The sequence below is a fragment of the Scardinius erythrophthalmus genome (assembly GCF_964197995.2).
Source record: "Scardinius erythrophthalmus genome assembly, chromosome: 8".
Lineage (NCBI taxonomy): Eukaryota > Metazoa > Chordata > Actinopteri > Cypriniformes > Leuciscidae > Scardinius > Scardinius erythrophthalmus.
In genome coordinates, this window is record NC_138228.1 from 8,869,357 (window position 1) to 8,887,875 (window position 18,519).

At 38.7% G+C, this 18,519-nt stretch overlaps 2 protein-coding genes across 2 annotated transcripts in view; one reads left to right on the plus strand and one right to left on the minus strand.

Moving 5' to 3' along the window:
* Positions 1-4,457: 4,457 nt before the first annotated feature.
* slc38a8a (solute carrier family 38 member 8a) lies at positions 4,458-11,434 on the plus strand. The gene is made up of 10 exons (XM_081372378.1): positions 4,458-4,680; positions 4,942-5,140; positions 5,242-5,398; positions 6,567-6,671; positions 8,524-8,581; positions 9,050-9,164; positions 9,941-10,088; positions 10,167-10,366; positions 10,609-10,660; positions 10,769-11,434. Exons 1-10 carry the CDS (start codon positions 4,492-4,494, stop codon positions 10,869-10,871), a joined length of 1,326 nt encoding a protein of 441 aa, XP_081228504.1. The 5' UTR covers positions 4,458-4,491; the 3' UTR covers positions 10,872-11,434.
* A 175-nt stretch (positions 11,435-11,609) lies between these two features.
* Positions 11,610-18,519, minus strand: part of necab2 (N-terminal EF-hand calcium binding protein 2) — a 95,826-nt gene continuing 88,916 nt past the window's right edge. Inside the window, exons 11-13 of the mRNA XM_081372068.1 lie at positions 17,804-17,881; positions 15,005-15,096; positions 11,610-13,720 (exon numbers count right to left, since the gene is read on the minus strand). Of these exons, the coding sequence (XP_081228194.1) occupies positions 13,692-13,720; positions 15,005-15,096; positions 17,804-17,881 (199 nt within the window). The 3' untranslated portion in view covers positions 11,610-13,691. The remainder of the gene's footprint in view (positions 13,721-15,004; positions 15,097-17,803; positions 17,882-18,519) is intronic.

The window sequence follows — 18,519 nt, forward strand, 5'->3', positions numbered from 1 at the left end:
CAGCATCATTACTCCAGTCTTCAGTGTCACATGATCCTTCAGAAATCATTCTAATATGCTGATGTGGTGCTCAAGAAACGTCTCGGTTACGTATGTAACCCTCGTTCCCTGAGGAGGGAATGGAGACGTTACGTCAGTGAATGACGAAATGGAGGTTTCGCTTAGAAGCCTATCACCTTCGAGTTCTAGAAAATGAGCCAATGGCAAAACAATGCCATGGGTCTGCGGAATTTGCTTAGCGCAACTCCGTCCCACCGCGTGGGTATAAAAGGAGCAGCACAGCAATCTCGCATCATGTTATGCTGAGGAGCCGAGACTGAACTCCTGGCTGTTCCAGCGGCACAGCGGTTGTGGCAGGGGGACGTAACGTCTCCGTTCCCTCCTCAGGGAATGAGGGTTACGTATGTAACCGAAACGTTCCCTTTCGTTCAGTCACTATGAGTTACGTCAGTGAATGATGAAATGGGGGTCCCAATTCAATCACGCCACAGCGGCTGTCTTCCAGTGCCCTCAGCATGTCTGAGCTCCGTCATGAGACTAGCACGGATGAAGGGCTAGGCTTTACGCAAGAATACATGTTACATATCCGAGGTGGAATATGTAACACTGCGCCTACCCGTAGGGAGGACTTAGAATACACATATGCATATGTAAAACTCAGAGGTATCCAGTCCGCTGGGTGGAAAGTTTCAACCTCGAGATGGCAAGAGATCTTGCCGAGGGAAAACACATGCTCGGTGGAGACTTACCATGGAAATACACGTGGGGGTTGCCCAAGCGGAAGAACCTTGCACATGGAAGCACCTAGCCAATCAGGAGGGCTGACCAACCGGGCATGCACTCTGGTGACTGCATTGATAGTGCAGGAGGAACTCGAGAACTCATCTGAGTGAAATAGCGCACGTATCCATTCCGCGGAGTGGAACGGAACAGCAAGCGATGACACCGAGCAGGTCCTACTTACTGGCTAGTGGAAGCGAGTACATGAGAGGACACTGGCTCTACCCGGAGATTATAGAATCTCACGAAAGTGTTGGGTGTTGCCCAGCCTGCAGCTCTACAGATGTCTGTTAGTGAGGCGCCATGCGCTACAGCCCAGGAGGAAGCCACACTCCGGGTGGAACCCTGAACTACCCTGCGTCTGGTAAGCCAAGACAATGGTGTCCACTATCCAGTGAGACAACCTTTGCTTGGAGAGAGCCTTTCCCTTCTGCTTCCCACCAAAACTGAAACACTGCGTTCTGTCTACGCAAGCATGAAGGGCGCGTACTGGATAGAGCAGTGCCAAGGCTGGGTCTGCCTCCTCCGAGGGCAGCGCTTGCAGGTTCACCACCTGATCCCGGAAAGGAGTGGTGGGAACCTTGGGCACGTATCCAGGCCGGGGTCTCAAGATCACATGAGAGTTAGCCGGCCAGAATTCTAGGCACGCTTCGTCAACCGAAAATACCTGCAGGTCCCCTATCCTCTTGATGGAGACCAAATCGACCAGGAGTACTGTCTTCATAGACAGGAACTTAAGCTTGACTGATCGCAAAGGCTCAAAGGGAGCTCTCTGCAGGGCTGATAAGATCACTGCGAGGTCCCAAGAGGGTATAAGAGGAGAGCGAGGAGGATTTAGTCTCCTCGCCCCCCTCAGGAACCTGACGACCAGGTCATGCTGTCGCACCGTTTTTGACTCCACAAGGTCGTGGTGCGCAGAGATTGCAGCCACATAAACCTTCAGGGTTGAAGAACAGACTTCATTCCAACCCTTCTTGGAGGAAGAAGAGCACCGATCCGATTGGGCATTTCCTGGGATCTTCTCTGCGAGAATAACTCCAGGTGACGAAGAGGTTCCACTTCAGAGCATAGGTGTGTCACGTGGACAAGGCCCTAGTACAGGGATCAGCAACTCCGGTCCTGGAGGGCCACTGTCCTGCAGAGTTTAGCTTCAGCCCTGATAAAAACTCACCTGCCTGTATCTATCTAGTAATCCTGAAAACACTGATTGCCTTGTTCAGGTGTGTTTAATTAGGGTTGGAGCTAAACTCTGCAGGACAGTGGCCCTCCAGGACCGGAGTTGCTGATCCCTGCCCTAGTAGAAGTGATGGTAGCCACTATCTGAGGTGGTAGGGTTCTCAAACCTGCCGCGTCCCATCCAGAACCCACACATGCAGTTTCCACAGATCGGGATGTGGATGCCAGAGGGTGCCCCATCTCTGAGAAAGGAGGTCCTTCCTCAGAGGGATTGGCCTGTCGCGAGGAGCACCAGTTCAGAGAACCAAGTCCGGGTGGGCCAATGAGGTGCAACCAGAAGGACCTGCTCCTAGTCCTCCCTGATCTTTCACAGGACCTGTGCAAGAAAGCTCATTAGGGGAAATGCATACTTGCGGAGGCAAACGCTGCCTGAGCGTGATTAATGCCCAAACACACCAGGCAGCAATCGTGCCCATCAAAAGACAACACCTGTCTACAGCACCCAGAAATACATGGGTGAGACATCTTTAAAAAGACATGCCACGTGCAGCTCTTTTAGGGAGGAGAGAAAAAAGCTCAACAGTGTCTTGAAGTGCCCAAGGAGAAACACACTCACTGTTGGCAGATCACTGCACAGACCAGCAGCAGGTAATGTGATCTCGCTGGAACACGCCGTAACACCAACAGCACTGAGGAATCGCTCGTAGAACTCAGAAAAGGCTTGCAGAGGAGTGAAGAAGACTCTTGGCTCCGAAGCAAAAACATGATGCTCCTTTTATACCCACGCGGTGGGGCAGAGTTGTGCTATGCAAATTCCGCAGACCCATGGCATTGTTTTGCCATTGGCTCGTTTTCTAGAACTCGAAGGTGATAGGCTTCTAAGCGAAACCTCCATTTCGTCATTCACTGACGTAACTCATAGTGACTGAACGAAAGGGAACATTTCTTATTAGCAATATTTATAACTTTGCTTTTTAATTAATACTTTATCAAGGACACATTAAATCAGTATTTAATAAAGTAACAATAGAGACATTTATAATGTTACAAAAGATTTCTATTTCAATGCTGTTGTTTTAAATTTGATATTTATCAAAGAATCCTGAAAGAAATGACTTCCACAAAATAAGCATACATTTTTTTTGACATTGATAATGAGAACCATTATTAATATTTTAGCAACAATAATAGAGTACTAAATTATCATATTAGAAAGATTTCTGAAGGATCATGTGAAAATTCCGCTTTGCCATCACATATATTGCATTTAAGTCAAATAGAAAACAGTCATTTTAAATTGCAAGAAATATATCAAATCTCCTGAGATACAAAGCATTATTCAGACTATCCCACACAATCATGATGTATTTAAATGCAGGTGTAAATGGACAAACAAAATACGCTTCTTCCTCTTTGTTCTAAATCAGATCAGCACTGTCTGCTAAGCAGTCTCGTAGTTGCCTGTGCTTGTGCTTCGAGCCAGTGTGAAATCGACTAATTCCATTAGAAGTAATAGGGTCTGGGAAGTCTTTCTAAATCTCGGCCCTGATCCATTTTTAATGGGAAGAACAGCCTGTGAAAATGTCACCAGTCTCTTTCAGGTGACGAAGCGTGATAGAGGGTAATGACATGAAGAACATGGGAACCGACCCTGACCAGTTATCTGTGCTTAAATGGATTTCCCAAATCTTGTCATAACGGAGGTCACAAGTTCTATTTAAGTCTGTATTGCGAAAATTCCCAACCAGCTTTGGGCTCTAGGAGAGTAGTGAGCCTGTAGCATCAGTGCCAAACTCCCACCCCTGGAACGCATGCCGTTAAATGTGGGATATCCTGCACAGTGCACATGATCTGCAAATTACTTTCACAATACATATTGTGCCAACATTTGTCTTTTGATCTGTAAAGAAAAGATTACGATGCAAACAATCAAAAAGAATTCCTAAAACAGTGGGAATTTGGGAGTGAATTTTATAGCACTGGAAGCGTAACAGTTTTACATCAATTTAAACAATTAACCTTCTTGCAAAATAAAAGTAAATAAATAGTTTCTGCTAAATTAGTTTCTATAGTTATTGGCAAAAATACCAATGCCATATAAAAGCAACCAATTTTTGTTTGATTGAGGTCCCATAATAATTCATTATGATTTTACACTAGGCAAAAATGTAGATTTAGTAAGGGATAATTAAAATTGTTTAATGCACAGCTAGCCGTGGATTGTCCTGCTTATACCATGGTCATTTGCCAGCATTGACAACTTAAAGCTATTATCGATGTTTGTAGGGCAATATTTGTTAAGGGGAAAACTGACAGTTATGCGGCAGTTAACAGCAATTTTTGCCAGTTATAGCTCGCTAGATCTAGCATTCTGCTGAATATTTGACAACATAATGTAAATCTCCACTCGACCTCTTGTGGAACACTGGAAACGGGTCGAGCGTTTAATTGGTCTAACACCAAACTCCACCTCTCAGTTACCTGACCTAATGTTTGAACTCTCAGAGAGGAACAGAGATTGAAACAGGGCCAAATATGGAGGAGCTGGCAAAAGAGAGCATCAGCTTTTTAACAAAGCCCTCGCTGGACACGAACGGGCCGAAGTTGGGCTCTTTAGGAGCGGTTTTCATCTTGCTGAAGTCCGCGCTGGGTGCAGGGCTTCTCATCTTTCCCTGGGCATTTGCGAAAGCTGGAGGAATTCACTCTGCTGTCACTGTGGAAATGGCAAGTAACTCTGTGTGAATGCTATAATGAAACAAGGATTGTTTGAATATTTTAGGACTCAGTTAACCTGTTTTCATCTCTGTGGCTTCAACCACATCGATCATGTGCACTAACAGAATTATCTTGTCAATGCATCCACTGGTCATTGATTTGTTCAGTAGGCCTATGCTCATTGTTAACTCTATAATGCCTGAATGAAATATTTGCACTTAGGCCTATTGTAATTCTGTGCATGATATTATATATTTCTATCTTACATAGATTTCTCTTGTGTTCCTGATCAGCGGACTGGTCATCCTGGGATATTCATCTTCAATCAGTGGACAAAACACATATCAGGCTGTGGTCAGAGTCGTGTGCGGTCCTGCCATAGGCAAACTCTGTGAGATCTGCTACGTCTTCAACCTTTTCATCATATCTGTTGCTTTTCTAGTCATAGTGGCTGACCAGCTTCAGAAATGTAAGCAACATGTTTATGGGACTTTGATCTTTTTTATTACTAATACAGTGTCATTATCCATTAGATCTTCACACTGATCAGTCTCCATTCATTTCTCGCAGTATGTCTCTCTATCTATGAGTTAATCACAGGCTTGCCAGAATCAGAGATGCCGTACCACTGGTACACAGACCAGAGATTTGCCCTGTTTCTCCTGTGTCTCTTCTTCATTTTCCCTCTCTCTGTCCCGAAGGAGATCAGCATACAGAAGTATACTAGGTGAGGAACTATATTCTGTCAATTTCTTGCTTATTTCCTTGACTGTGTTGTTCAAAACAGTGTAAGTATTGTTATTTGAAACAGTACCACTCTACAATCGTTTCATAGGTTAACATTAGTTAATGTATTAATTAACATGAACTAACCACAAGCAATACATTTGTTACTTTATTTATTAATCTTTTGTTAACGTTAGTTTATAAAAATACAGCTGTTCATTGTTTGTTCATTTTATTTCACAGTGCATTAACTAATGTTAACGAATACAACTTTTGATTTTAATAATGTATTAGTAAACGTTGAAATTAACATTAACAAATACTATTAAATGCAGTGTTAACTAAAGTAGTTAACTAATGTTAACTAATAAAACCTAATTGTTAAGTGTTACCACTAAACCTATTAAACATTGTTTTTTGGTATTTGAAATAAAGCTGAGATAAAAAAAATATATATATATATGTATGGGTTTTTTTTTTGTTTTTGTTTTTTACAGTTAGTTGCCAGGGCAATATTTGTATTTTTTTTTAAAAAACGAATAAAATGACAAAACGCACATAACCAAATTACTAAAAATTAAACTGGAAATTGAAAATATAATAATAAAAGCTAATTCAAAATAGTATATAGTATATAAATAATACTAAAATGACACTAATTCAGAAAACACTGTTGCGATGAGGTTTATTCAGGAAGGTGAAAAAGTCATTAAAGTTAAAACCATTGAAATAATGGTAATTCCTATAGTTGTTTTTTTTTCTAGTTTTCAAGAATGTGTTTCATCGGCACTTCCTCACAAGACACAGTGTCGTCCGATTTGTGGGCGAAAGATTTTTAAGTTGGTTCTTTTCAAAGATTTGTGTGCAACAAGTCACAATCTGTTCGTATTATTTATTAACAAATTTATTTTGGAAATGGTATGGAAATTGATTGGTCAAAACTGTGGAAACCCTGTTTAGATGGAAGGAGTTGAAACTGTAAGTGAATAAAAAGACTGTGATTGTGCTTTAATTTTATGAAGCATTGCTTCTGCTTTTCATTTATGGTCAATTGCCTTGAAAGTGCACAGCATTTTGAATAGCTTTAAAATGACTCTGACTAATAAGCAAAGTTTTTTCATCACACATCATCAAGATAATTTGTTTAATGTCAACTTGTTTTTGTTCAGCGTTCTAGGAACTTTCGCTGCTACATATCTCACTGTAGCCATTACTGTGAAATACCACAGGAGGCCTGTCCATGAGATCAATCTGTCACCTCTTTACAGCAGTGGGTGAGTGGAGAGTGACCATGCTTTCAATTTAGTGGCAAGCTATATAAAGGATCTATACCTCCTCATCATCATCTTTTCCTCCTGCAGTGCGTGAACAAACCTTACCGTCATGCTTACTGAGCTCTGAGAGAAAGTAATTGGTTCATTTAGCCAGTGTTCAGGATAACGCTTTACAAGTAATGTGAGTTACTTAATCAGATTACTCAAGTAACTAAAGTAGCGCATTACTTTTAAATTTACAACATTGAAGTTACTTCTTCAAGTAAGTAATGCAGGTTACTTTATTTTCCATTGTACTGACTGACTCCTGAAAGAAATGTTGAAAGAAATAATGAGTGAGAGGCAAAGGCGTTGTGTGCGCTGTGTGAACATGATAGTTATTGTAGTTCTAGAATAAATGTTAGCATGCATTTACTCATCTCACTTGCACAAAAACTGATTCAGAATCCCTTAAAATGAACAAAAACAGTGAAATGCAAACTCAGAATATTATGAAAACCCACAATTAAATGTTAAATCACACAATATACCTTATATATTTAATCGCACTTTATTAACTCTTTCCCTGCCAGCGTTTTTAAAAAAAAAGAAAAGTTGCCAGCCACCGGTAGTGTTTTTGATCATTTTCGCAAAAATGTCATGGCCCTCTGAATATTTTGTTGTATAAAAATTAGGGCTGTCAAACGTGATTAATCGTGATTAATCGCATCCAAAATAAAAGTTTGTTTTTACATAATACATGTGTGTGTACGGTGTATAATTGTTTTCTATATATAAATACACACACATGCATGTATATATTTAAGAAATATTTGCATGTATATACTGTGTATATATATTTATATTATATACAATTTATATTATATATAAATATTTTACATATAAATAACACATTTTCTTAAATATATATATGCATGTGTGTGTATTTATATATAGAAAATAATTATACTCCGTACACAGACATAAATTATGTAAACACAAACTTTTATTTTGGAAACTTTTACTTTTTATTTTTGAATCGCGATTAATCGTTTGATAGCCCTAATAAAAATCTGAACGGGCAATATATCAAAAGAAAGAACAGAGCCTCTGCTTTTAAACAACAACAACAAAAAGTTTTATTTTAACTTTGTGCATTCTTTTTTTTATCAACACTTGAATGTGGGTGTTTCATAAAAAAGCTAAATTTTGAACAAAAGGCTGAGAAAATCACAAAAAAAAAAAAAAAAGAATACAACGTGCATAAGCAATGCTTCTGTCGCTTGTTTCTTCCCCTTTTTTGCCTGTGTTTTGATCCGGAGATTCTCTACTCTTTCAGAAGATGTGTAATAGCAACACCTACCGTATAACAGTGAAAACACAGAAGGCCGAAAAATTCAGTCTATGGCGGGTAAACGTTGTCATAAATGATGGAAAATTTCGTCTATGGCGAGTAAACGTTGTCATAAATGATGGAAAATTTCGTCTATGGCGAGTAAACGTTGTCATAAATGATGGAAAATTTCTTCAATGGCAGGGAAAAAATGAACCAATGTTCTTGCTGTTGACCTTCGATGATCCAGTTCAACCATAGTAATTAGCAAAAATGTCTTTAGATAAACATGACATTTGAGTTTAATTTTTGTTTTGTTTTTATTGACGTAAGAGTGTTGAACTTTCTTCTCCTGCGTCCTATTCCTCCGTGTTCCAAAAAAAGTAACTAAGTAACGCAATTAGTTACTTTTTTAGGCAGTAACAATGCAATATTGTAAAGCATTACTTTTAAAAGAAACTTTCCCCAACACTGCATTAAGCTGAAAGCAAAATGTGTAAAACCGCTTGTTTAACTATCATTGTTGTTATTATTGTTTAGAGTAAGCTCATGGGCTTCGATGTTCACTGTCATCCCAACTATTTGCTTTGGCTTTCAGGTGAGTTTTCTTGCGTTTATCCAACATACTAACATTTGACTCTTGGAGAAAAAGAGAAATTATTTCACTGAATATCATCACTAGTCCACAAATGAGGGGAATTCAAGTTGTTTTTGCTCTCACTTTAATATTTAAGGTCAGGTCAGATGCAAAGTGTGAAAAATGGGGCATCTTTGAGGTGTTTTATTTGTCAACGCTGGGGGATTGTCAAAAATGTAATAAAAGTCCACCGGCATGGTAGAATAGCGCAGAACTACTCTGTGTTCGCTGCCTGGGGCTGATTGATTACGAGGCGGGAATGGAGATGTGAAGATATGAAAAGAGCTGTGCGGCAGGGGAATCGGTGAGGAATGAGCTAGTGCAGGAAGTTAGTTATTACAGGAAAAGCTTTTGTTTGGTGGAGACAGTGTATTGGAGATCTGATGTTTGTGGTCAAATGTGCTTGTGCTGATTCGGTGTCTGTTTTAGTGCCACGAGGCCTGCATTGCTGTCTACAGTAGTATGGAGAACAGAAAGTTGTCCCACTGGGTCTTAATCTCTGTGGTGTCCATGTTGATCTGCCTCCTCATCTACTCTCTCACTGGTCAGTGATTACAGCTCAATTACCACAACTCTATATGCACTTCATATGCAAGCATGCTTCACGTACATAATGAACTTTTTTTTCCCATCAGCAAAAATGGTGGTGAATGCAGAATTAGCTTTTTTTCTTTCCAGATATGTCGAATAATTAGCATTAAATAACGTTATATCCTGGCAGATGCTATAGCTGTTTTTTTTTTGTATACACTACCATTTAAAAGTTTGGGTTCAGTAAGACATTAATGCTTTTATTCAGTAAGGATGCATTAAAGTGATAGTAAGACATTTGTTATATACATTTCTAAAAAAATGTCAAATAAATGCTGTTCTTTTGAACTTTCTATTCATTAGAGAATCCTGCGCAACTGTTTTCTACATTGATAGTGATAAGAAATGTTTATTGAGCAGCAAATCAGCATATTAGAATGATTTCTGAAGGATCATGTGACACTGAAGACTGGAGTAATGATGCTGAAAATCACAGGAATAATTACATTTTTAAACATAGTAAATAAGAAAACAGTTATTTTACATTTTCAATAAGTTTTTACTGTATTGTTGATCAAACAAATACAGACTTGATGAGCAGAAGAGACTTCTTTCAAAAATCTTACAAGGTTCAAGGATGAATTGATTGAACCCAGGGTTTATATATATTTATGTCAGTCCTCTTGGCTCATACAAGACCACTTTTTTTTTAATCAGGAAGAGTGCAATGGTTGATTAGGCATTTAGTTTAGTAATGAGTGTATTGTTTAACAGATGACTATTTTGTAGGAGTCTTTGGGTACCTGACGTTTGGGAAGAACGTTGCTCCTGATATTCTGATGTCGTACAGTGGAGGTGATGTGACCATGATCATTGCTAGGCTGCTGTTCGGAATCTCAATCATCACCATCTACCCCATCATTGTCTTGCTTGGAAGGTATGTGATAAACTGTGTCTAATGGTTATTAGGAGAACAGTTACATATATAGAGGAACTGACCAGTCTATGCATGTAGATCTGTGATCCAGGACCCACTGCTGCGGCAGCGACACAAACACACCGCGGTGACGGAGTCTTACGAGAGCCGTACACGTGTTGCCTTGACCACAGCCTGGGTCACAGTCACTTTTCTCATAGCAGCGTTCATTCCTGACATCAGCAAAGTGATCAGTGTTGTCGGGGGAGTCAGTGCTTTCTTCATCTTTGTATTTCCAGGTAATTGTACTTGTAAGATTGATGCATGTCTCATAATTCATTAACTGAAAAATGAATATTGACATTTATAAAGAGAAAAAATATTCCTCATGATATGAACCTTAATATGAATGATCTTTAGCTTGATTCTCACAACACTTTGCCTGAGCATATAAATATAATGTGAATCTTTTAATGCTTTTCATGTTAGCATGATGTGTATTCATCTTTTATATATTCATGTGCAAACATTTTTATTGAAGGACTTTGCCTTATATTCGTGGTGCAGTCAGAGTCAATTTCTCCTACAATGAGGTGAGAGAAGTGTAGTTCTTTAGATTCCTGTATGGGATGTTTAATAAAATTCACACTCATTCTATTACATGTACAATAACAGTGTTGTTATGCCTTGTTTGCCCCCAGGTATCTTTTGATTGCATGGGGAATGATCACACTTTTCTGTGGCATCTATATCTTTGGGCAGAGCACTTCAGTTGTGATTATGCAACTCCTAAGTGAAATTTAATTTGTTGACTGTTACAGGACTTTAAACTGTATGGACTTTCAGAATTTTTGACACCGCTCCAGTACTTCAAGTGGGGAGTAATTGCTTGTAATGGAGATTGATGTACAAATGTAATAATAATCCAACTCGAAATGAAATACCTCAGACAAATTAACTGTCATGTAAATCTGAATTATTTGTGTAGTCTTTTTTTCAATGTTCTGCAATTTTGATGTCCATTGTCATGTCAGCATAGATGTGAGCTAAATTATACTTAAAGAATAAAGGCCCTATGTGCCAGAGAAACAAGCGCACAGCCATCTTATATTGTGTTTGAACTTCCGTTTTTGTGGTAGTTCTGTATATTTCTATGGCATCGATGTCAAAGAGTAATTAGGTGGTGAGTTATTGTAGAGTTAACCAAAGTTATCATGAGCATTGTAATGTTTGAAGTGGATGTCATAACAAAGGTCAGTAGACCGGGAAGATTTTAAAACGAACAGTTTAAATAAATACTCAAGATCTTCCCTTCATGAATCATGCTGTCTAAGTACGCTAAAAAGGGGCGGGGCTTCATAAGGCTTAAAAAAAGAAGAACGGAAGCTATGTGAACATATTTTGACTCTTTATATTTCATTGGAACCACTTTGGTATGCATTAGTACATTTGTAAATAAGTGACAATGTAAAAATGTTTATTCTTCTTGGACTCTCATTGAAAATGAATGAAGCTGAAAAATGCAATGACAGATCCTTTTTCAGTACTTTATTGAATAGCAGCACTCTACATAATCTAGAATTTTAACAAATTTAAGACGAATATAATACTTTGCATCCCTGCAATAAATCTCTACACTCACTTATAAGAGAGAAAGCCAGTATACGGAAACATACATGGGTATAAGAAGTAGTATTTCATCAAACAATGCCATTAAAAGTGACTGCTCATATAGTTTTATTCATTTAATATAGTTTTGTTTCTTTTTGTTCCGTTTCTGGAGTAATATAAAAGAAAATAAGAAATGCACAAAATCCATTTAAAGTAGCATAGCTAAATTCTACGGCAAATAATTTACTGGACATTCATTTGTAACATGCACTCACTGTGAGGGATAAACAAACCAAACAGAAGGCAGGATTGGTGGGAAAGGAACGCTGCAACTTGGGCCGTGTTGGTTTCGCCTGGTGTTGAGTTGTTTACATTTCGAGCCAACCAGAAATTCACACAAATACAACAGTCTAATGGTGTGTTCACACCAAACGCGAAGTGTATATTCGCATCACTCTAGATTACTCGCGGGATGTTTTTCTTGTTTTTCGCGTCACTCGCGAATAAAAACATTCCGCGAAAAGGAGTGTGTCATCATCATCAACAACAACACAATTTCTTTCTGCCATAATTTTTCCGTCGTGTCTGAAATAAATGATATTGCTGCTCTGTACTTGTTGTGGAAGTCCCAAATACGGAGGAAAGCCAAACGCCAATGTGTCTGGGTTCACAGCACCATCCAGAGGCGCACTCAACTCGGTGAATTTCACCGTCTTCACGCGAATTTTCCGCTCGAGTTGAAATTTTTCAACTTGCGCGGAAGACGCGATTGAGGCGATTATCGAGCTTTCGCGGCAAACGCGTCGCCCAATTAGCATCATTGGCGTCTTTGCTTTGACTTTGTATGCAATCTACTCGCGCAAATAATTAAATTCGCATTTGGTGTGAACACACCATTACTGGTCAACAACATCAATTTTGAAAAATCCTCTATTAAATTTTGTCTTGTCCTGAGAAATGAAATGATTTGATGCCATATGTTTAATTATTTAGAAGCAATAAAACTGATGGAATAATAAGTCAGTGCCACTCTTTCCAAGATCCATATATTATCGGTCAACAATGGTCGACATAAAATTTTCAAGATAATTCTGTTATTACTCAGGATATTATACTCTCTATCAGCAAATCTCATTTACATAAGCATTTCAGCTACAGTTCAGGTACATTGTGCTTTTGGAGCAGATGTTTACTTGGTGTGTTGTAAATGTGGGCCCTTTGACTGGCAGTATGTGTCATGCTCACGGTTTGACAAAAATACCAGTCTCTCTATATCAGTGGTCCTGGGGACCCACAACTCTGCACATTTTGAATGTCTCTTTTATCTGAAACGCTCGGTTGGAGCTCTCTCCCTAACAATCTGATGATCTGAATCAGGTGTATTAATTAGGAGACATACGAAATGAGCAGAGACGTGGGTCCAGGTTAGAAAACCACTGCTCTACATGGCTCATGAAGATACAGTTCAAAGTATTTATAACACCAACCTATAACTAGTATCAAATGACCTTTACAGAAATGCTATTGTCCATGGACAGCTGTAGAAATACTTTGCTGCACAGTTTTTGTCTTCTCAGAAGTTGTACCAAAGGGAACTGTTTGCAAAGCAGCGAATGCATGTTTGAATTGGGATGAAATATTAATCAGCCTCGTTTTGTTAGAAGAGACTGTTTATGCAAGTTGATATTTCAAATGCAAATGCGAATCAACCAGGTGAGGTTCCCAAATGCTTTGGGGAGTTTTAATGTCGTCTCTGTACGTTGCAATGGAGGTGAAAAGGGAACTGGGAGTGTGTCCGGCTTTCTCTGCAGCCGACACTACTTTTGGCTCAATATCAAATGGATACTGTGTAAACAAGTAATTATAAAAGAGGAGACAGAGTGGGGAGAGCGCTGAAAGAGGGGTAGTTAAGATAGCAGGGACTGTGACAGGGATAGAGAGGGGGAAGTGGAGGAGAAGAGAAGGGTTTCAGGCATAAGGCGGGACCGTTCCACCCGCAGACTGGCTCGCTTCTCAGTCTTTGTTCAGGTTGCACCAGGCGGCTAGAAAGAGAGAGATAGCGTCAGTGTCATTGTCAAACAGATAAGCAACAATAAGGTTGTCCACCTTATTTTTTTAAGCTGTACAAAACAGCTCATTATGCTGGTTGATTTTGCAAACTGGTATTTCTTATTATATGAATTTAACGTATTGTCATAATTCTAAACACTTGTTTGTAGTTCAAATGGTTTTACCGTTTACTGCATTTTGTTATTCTACTATCGGAATTTATGCACGTTAAAAAATAGCTTGATTTCACGTTGCAAAATAAGGTGGATAGAAATTTGTCAACCAGCATACATATACAAGCCTATCGTTTCTGCAAAACGGTACACATGGCTGTTGAAATCACATCACATTCAAAGAGAAATCAGACAAAAGGTTTCTATTATGCCATGGATTGGAATGTAGCTCAAACTTTCCTGTAGCTTTAACAGGTCATGGGTTCGATTCCCAGGGAAAGCAAGAACTGAAAAGAAAGTAAATGTGTACCTTGAAATGCAATATAAGTTGCTTTAGATAAAGCGTCTGCCAAATGGAAATGGGAAATGGCAATGTCTGATGGAGAATTTTTACTTTGTAGCAGTTCTCTTTTGAAATTACTTCTCTTAGGGTGCGTTTACACTTGTAGTATGGACTCAATTTTTTTTTTTAATAAAATGTAGTTCTGGTTAGCGTTCACTACATATAATGGTATTCTGTCCAGCTGAGAACTCGTGAAGAGCTTATCAAATGTGTAAAGAAGCTAAAACAGCGGCAAGCGGCTGTCACGCTCAAACGAAGATCTGTGACGAGACACGGTTCTGATGCCTGTACCAAACTGTGATGGGCAACATTGCGACCATGACGAGAAAAAACAGGTATGCTTGAGCTTTCTGTCCTTTTTAGACTCGCATCTTGTGACATCATGTCCTGTTTTTGGTTCGTTTACATGTCTTTTGTCCATGTTGCGTTCATATTTCATTCGAACCGCACCAGAGTTCGTTCTTTTCAGCGGTCTCGGTCGGCTTGTTTGTTGCACACCAGGGTTCGGATGGCAGAGTTCACATTTATTCAAATGAAACGCACTAACAGAGCAATCGCACCAGGGTTCGTTTTAATTGAATCAAACATGCCAAGTGTGAACACACCCTAATGCAGAGACTATCAGAGGAAATAATCCTGCAGGGCACGTAATGGCTGTGACATCTCCCCCCTGACTACGCAAGACAATAAAAGTAGCATCAAAGGCTGGTTTGGCACCATAGCCCATAACAGGCTCTACGGCAGGCGGCAGTGAAACGCACCAGGCACAGCGACAGAGGACACAGCCTCGGGCTGGCATAGAGTATCCACTTTCACGTGCTGGAAGGCCTTGCAAGCTGCAGTCTGAAGGTGTCTGAGAGAGAAGCAGAGACAGTTAGAAAAGGAGCAAAATAAACTGTCGAGAACTCTTAATATCTTCAGATGCAAAGTAGCATCAATAATGAAATGTAAAAGTGGATTCTGAATGTAACTTCCAAAAAAACAAACGTGTTTGTAAAGCGTGGTCACACAAGTGTTTGTAAAGCGTGGTCACATTTTGGGAAGATTCCTCAGACAAAAAAAGGTCCACTGTCTACAGTGTAGTGATGTATGAAGCTCACACAGAAGTCACTTTCTGTTGGTAAGGGCAGCAATTTCGAGGGAAACAAGTGAAATCTGCATGGGGAACTTTTCACTCTCACGTGAAACTCCCAATCACATGGATTCCTATCAAAATGACTGGATCATCGGCCACAAAATTTCCAATGGCAAAATACAGCACCTTAAATTAGGTCAGTTTAAATGAGTTTATAATTTGGTTTAAAATGAAAATTCTGTCATTATCTATCCACACTCCTATCATTCGCAACACAAATGGAGTTTTTATCAAAACGTGAAAGCTGCTCTTTTCCATACAAGTTAAGTTCAGCTGCAGCCAAAAGACAGGCCAATATATTTATTTAAATTTAAATCTTTAAATCTAGGTCCCTTTTAGGGGGTGCAACGGATCACAAAACTCACATTTCGAATCATATTACTTTTTTTGATACATGGATCGGATAATTTTTCAGTTCAAAAGAAGTATGTGTGTGACTAAGATACAAATTAAATAGTGCTTCAAGTTTTTTAGGTCTAACAGTATTCAGGTAGAAAATGAATTATCAATTGTAAGATAACACTGCATAGTCTTTACTGTATAAAATATATCATATATTTTTTGTCTTTTGTTGTTATATAAACATTAATGACAGACAGCAGCAGGTATATTAGGCTGCTGTCACTTTAAGGCTGAATGCACAGCTTCAATATAATGATACACATCTGTTTTCTTTCTCAATTGTTTATGTCCACTTAACCTCCTGGGACCCAAGAATAGACTTTTGTCCACTGTAGTGGACATTATATTTTAGTGAATTTCTCTGACATCATACATGTCACATGACACAACCTGGGTGTCCTGTAAAGAGCACATTCAGGACTTTTCAGAGACACCAAATGTTTGGAGGTTTCACCATGAAAACAACTTCTCCTTGGTCTTTAAAAATGTCTGACATTAATTTAGTGATCAAATGTAGCATTCTTATGGAAATATGATAATATATTGTAATTATAATTTAAATTGGACTACTTTTCAAATTGTATTTCATAAAACAACATCTCAGGAAAATGTTAAGGGGTTTCAAATAAAAAAAAATACTTTCTGTTACAGAACAGGGCAGTGATTTCATACATGTCCACTGTAGAGGACATCAGGACTTAAATCATGTTTATCATGCATTTTGTGAGACACAACAAGTGAATATGGAAATAAGTTATACATCAATATTCCTATGAAATATTATTATTAAAATGTTACCAATTATTACTCCAATTATTACACTTCTTTTTTCATTAAATGTTGCTCCAAGAACACATTAATGTGCAAATACATTGTAGATACAGTGTATAGATACATTGCATTGAATGGGAATATTAATTTATGGCCATTTTACCCACATATTGCATAAAGTAAAATGGTGTATCAATTCATTCCGTTATTTCTTTCATAACATAGTTGAGAATAATCTTTATACAAATTTTGGTTGAAAAAATCCTGAAACCCCAAAATTTATTGGTGATTGAAAAAAAAAATCCCATTGTTTTTGCCTATACATATAATTTCATGTAATTTTATTTTTTAAACAACTTAGCATAACGTATGAATAAAATATTATTTTTCAAAAATATTTTTTTTTTACCATTTGTTTATTGTGCTCTAAACAAATTTAGTGGAAAAAAACTAAATTCAAAAAACTTTTTTTTTTCTGGGTCTCAGGATAACCAACTATGAATACGAGGATACTCGCCATACAGGTTTTTTTGACAATTTTTTGAGTATATGTCTGTTCGAGAACAAGGAAATTTTAAAGAGATTTTGCGACTCAGAGTCCGAATTCTCTTTTGTGTTTTCTTGCGCTTGAATGGTTTAAAATGGCTTGAATGTTTAAATTGACAGGACTTAAAGGTGCATTGCGCAACATTTCATGTTAAAAATACCCGTTTTTCTAACCCATACATGCTTAAACAATTGCCTGATGGGCGGAATGAGCCCTTCTCTGATCACTGCGATTGCCTCTATAATCCTGTACAGTAAAATAAATAAGAGGGATTCGGGCCGGAATTTGAGACTGGGCGTGACGTCATGCGCGTTCAGTTGCAGTGTTGCAGTTTCGCTTGTCGCCAGAGGGGGCATAGTTCTGCAAAAACTCAGAGACTTGCGCAATGCACCTTTAAAAACATGTGCATGTTCACTCTATGATGGTTAATCTTTTCAATTAATTCATGAATCACATGCATTCCAAACCGTGGGACCGGGTCCCTACGGATCAACTACGATCCGTTACACCCATACATGCTAATGGAAACCATATCAATAGACTAATGCATTTGACACTTAACTTCTAAGTAAAAGCTTTTTTTTCTCATGTCTTGTCTCGTGATAATTCAGGTGCTCATGACAATCGAGATGAGCATAGTTAAGTGCGAAGATCCCAGTGAACACAACAAACACACAGTCACACCCAGGAGAAAAGGTGTTTTACCTCTTCCACTCCTCCTCTCCGTCCCAGAACTCGTACACCACAAAGGAAAGGCCGTCAGGCAGCCGCACAGCCGTCACACTGGAGAGAGGTGAACAGAAGAACAATGACACTTACAATCTCACGTTTCACGAACAAAGATTCAGCAAGCTGGTGGAAAACAATGTTAAACCTTGTAGAAACAAAGAGTGAGAAAGAAAACAAGGATAACAAGGATAATGTTTTCAAAGAGACGGCAATTAACCTGCCATATAGAAAACGTTAACAGAAGCATAATTATTCATTGTACTGTATGACCCTCCACTTGATGGCAGTAACTCCTCAGATATTTCTGCAGCTGCAGCCCTTTGAGCAACAAACAGCAATGATTAGCATTAGCTCAATAAATCAACAGAAGTCTAAACATTAGCAGGTTCTGACAACCCCCACAGACTCCTCAAACTCTCAGCAAACTGCAGCAAATAGCTTTTTCAACGCTTTCTGGATGTGGAAATGATTCAAGCTGTCCTCAATCTTGGGTCGCCCACATGTTAAGAGAACCTGTCAGGTCATGTCTCCAGCAGACATTTAAAGTCAACGCAAAAAAAAAAAAAATCTAATTCAAAATAGTATAGCGAATCAATGATATAATAGTATATCAATGTTGTTAAAATAACACTGCTGTGTAGCGATGCAAGTGGAAAGAGAAAGTCTTTTGAGAGGAAGTTACATTTAGATTA

What these genes read in the sequence shown, in the direction of transcription:
- slc38a8a (XM_081372378.1), top strand. Translation starts at nt 4,492, where the DNA reads ATGGAGGAGCTGGCAAAAGAGAGCATCAGCTTTTTAACAAAGCCCTCG. An exon ending in TCACCTCTTTACAGCAGTGG is followed by an intron (nt 6,672 to 8,523) that starts GTGAGTGGAGAG and finishes ATTATTGTTTAG; the next exon opens with AGTAAGCTCATGGGCTTCGA. An exon ending in CTATTTGCTTTGGCTTTCAG is followed by an intron (nt 8,582 to 9,049) that starts GTGAGTTTTCTT and finishes TGTCTGTTTTAG; the next exon opens with TGCCACGAGGCCTGCATTGC.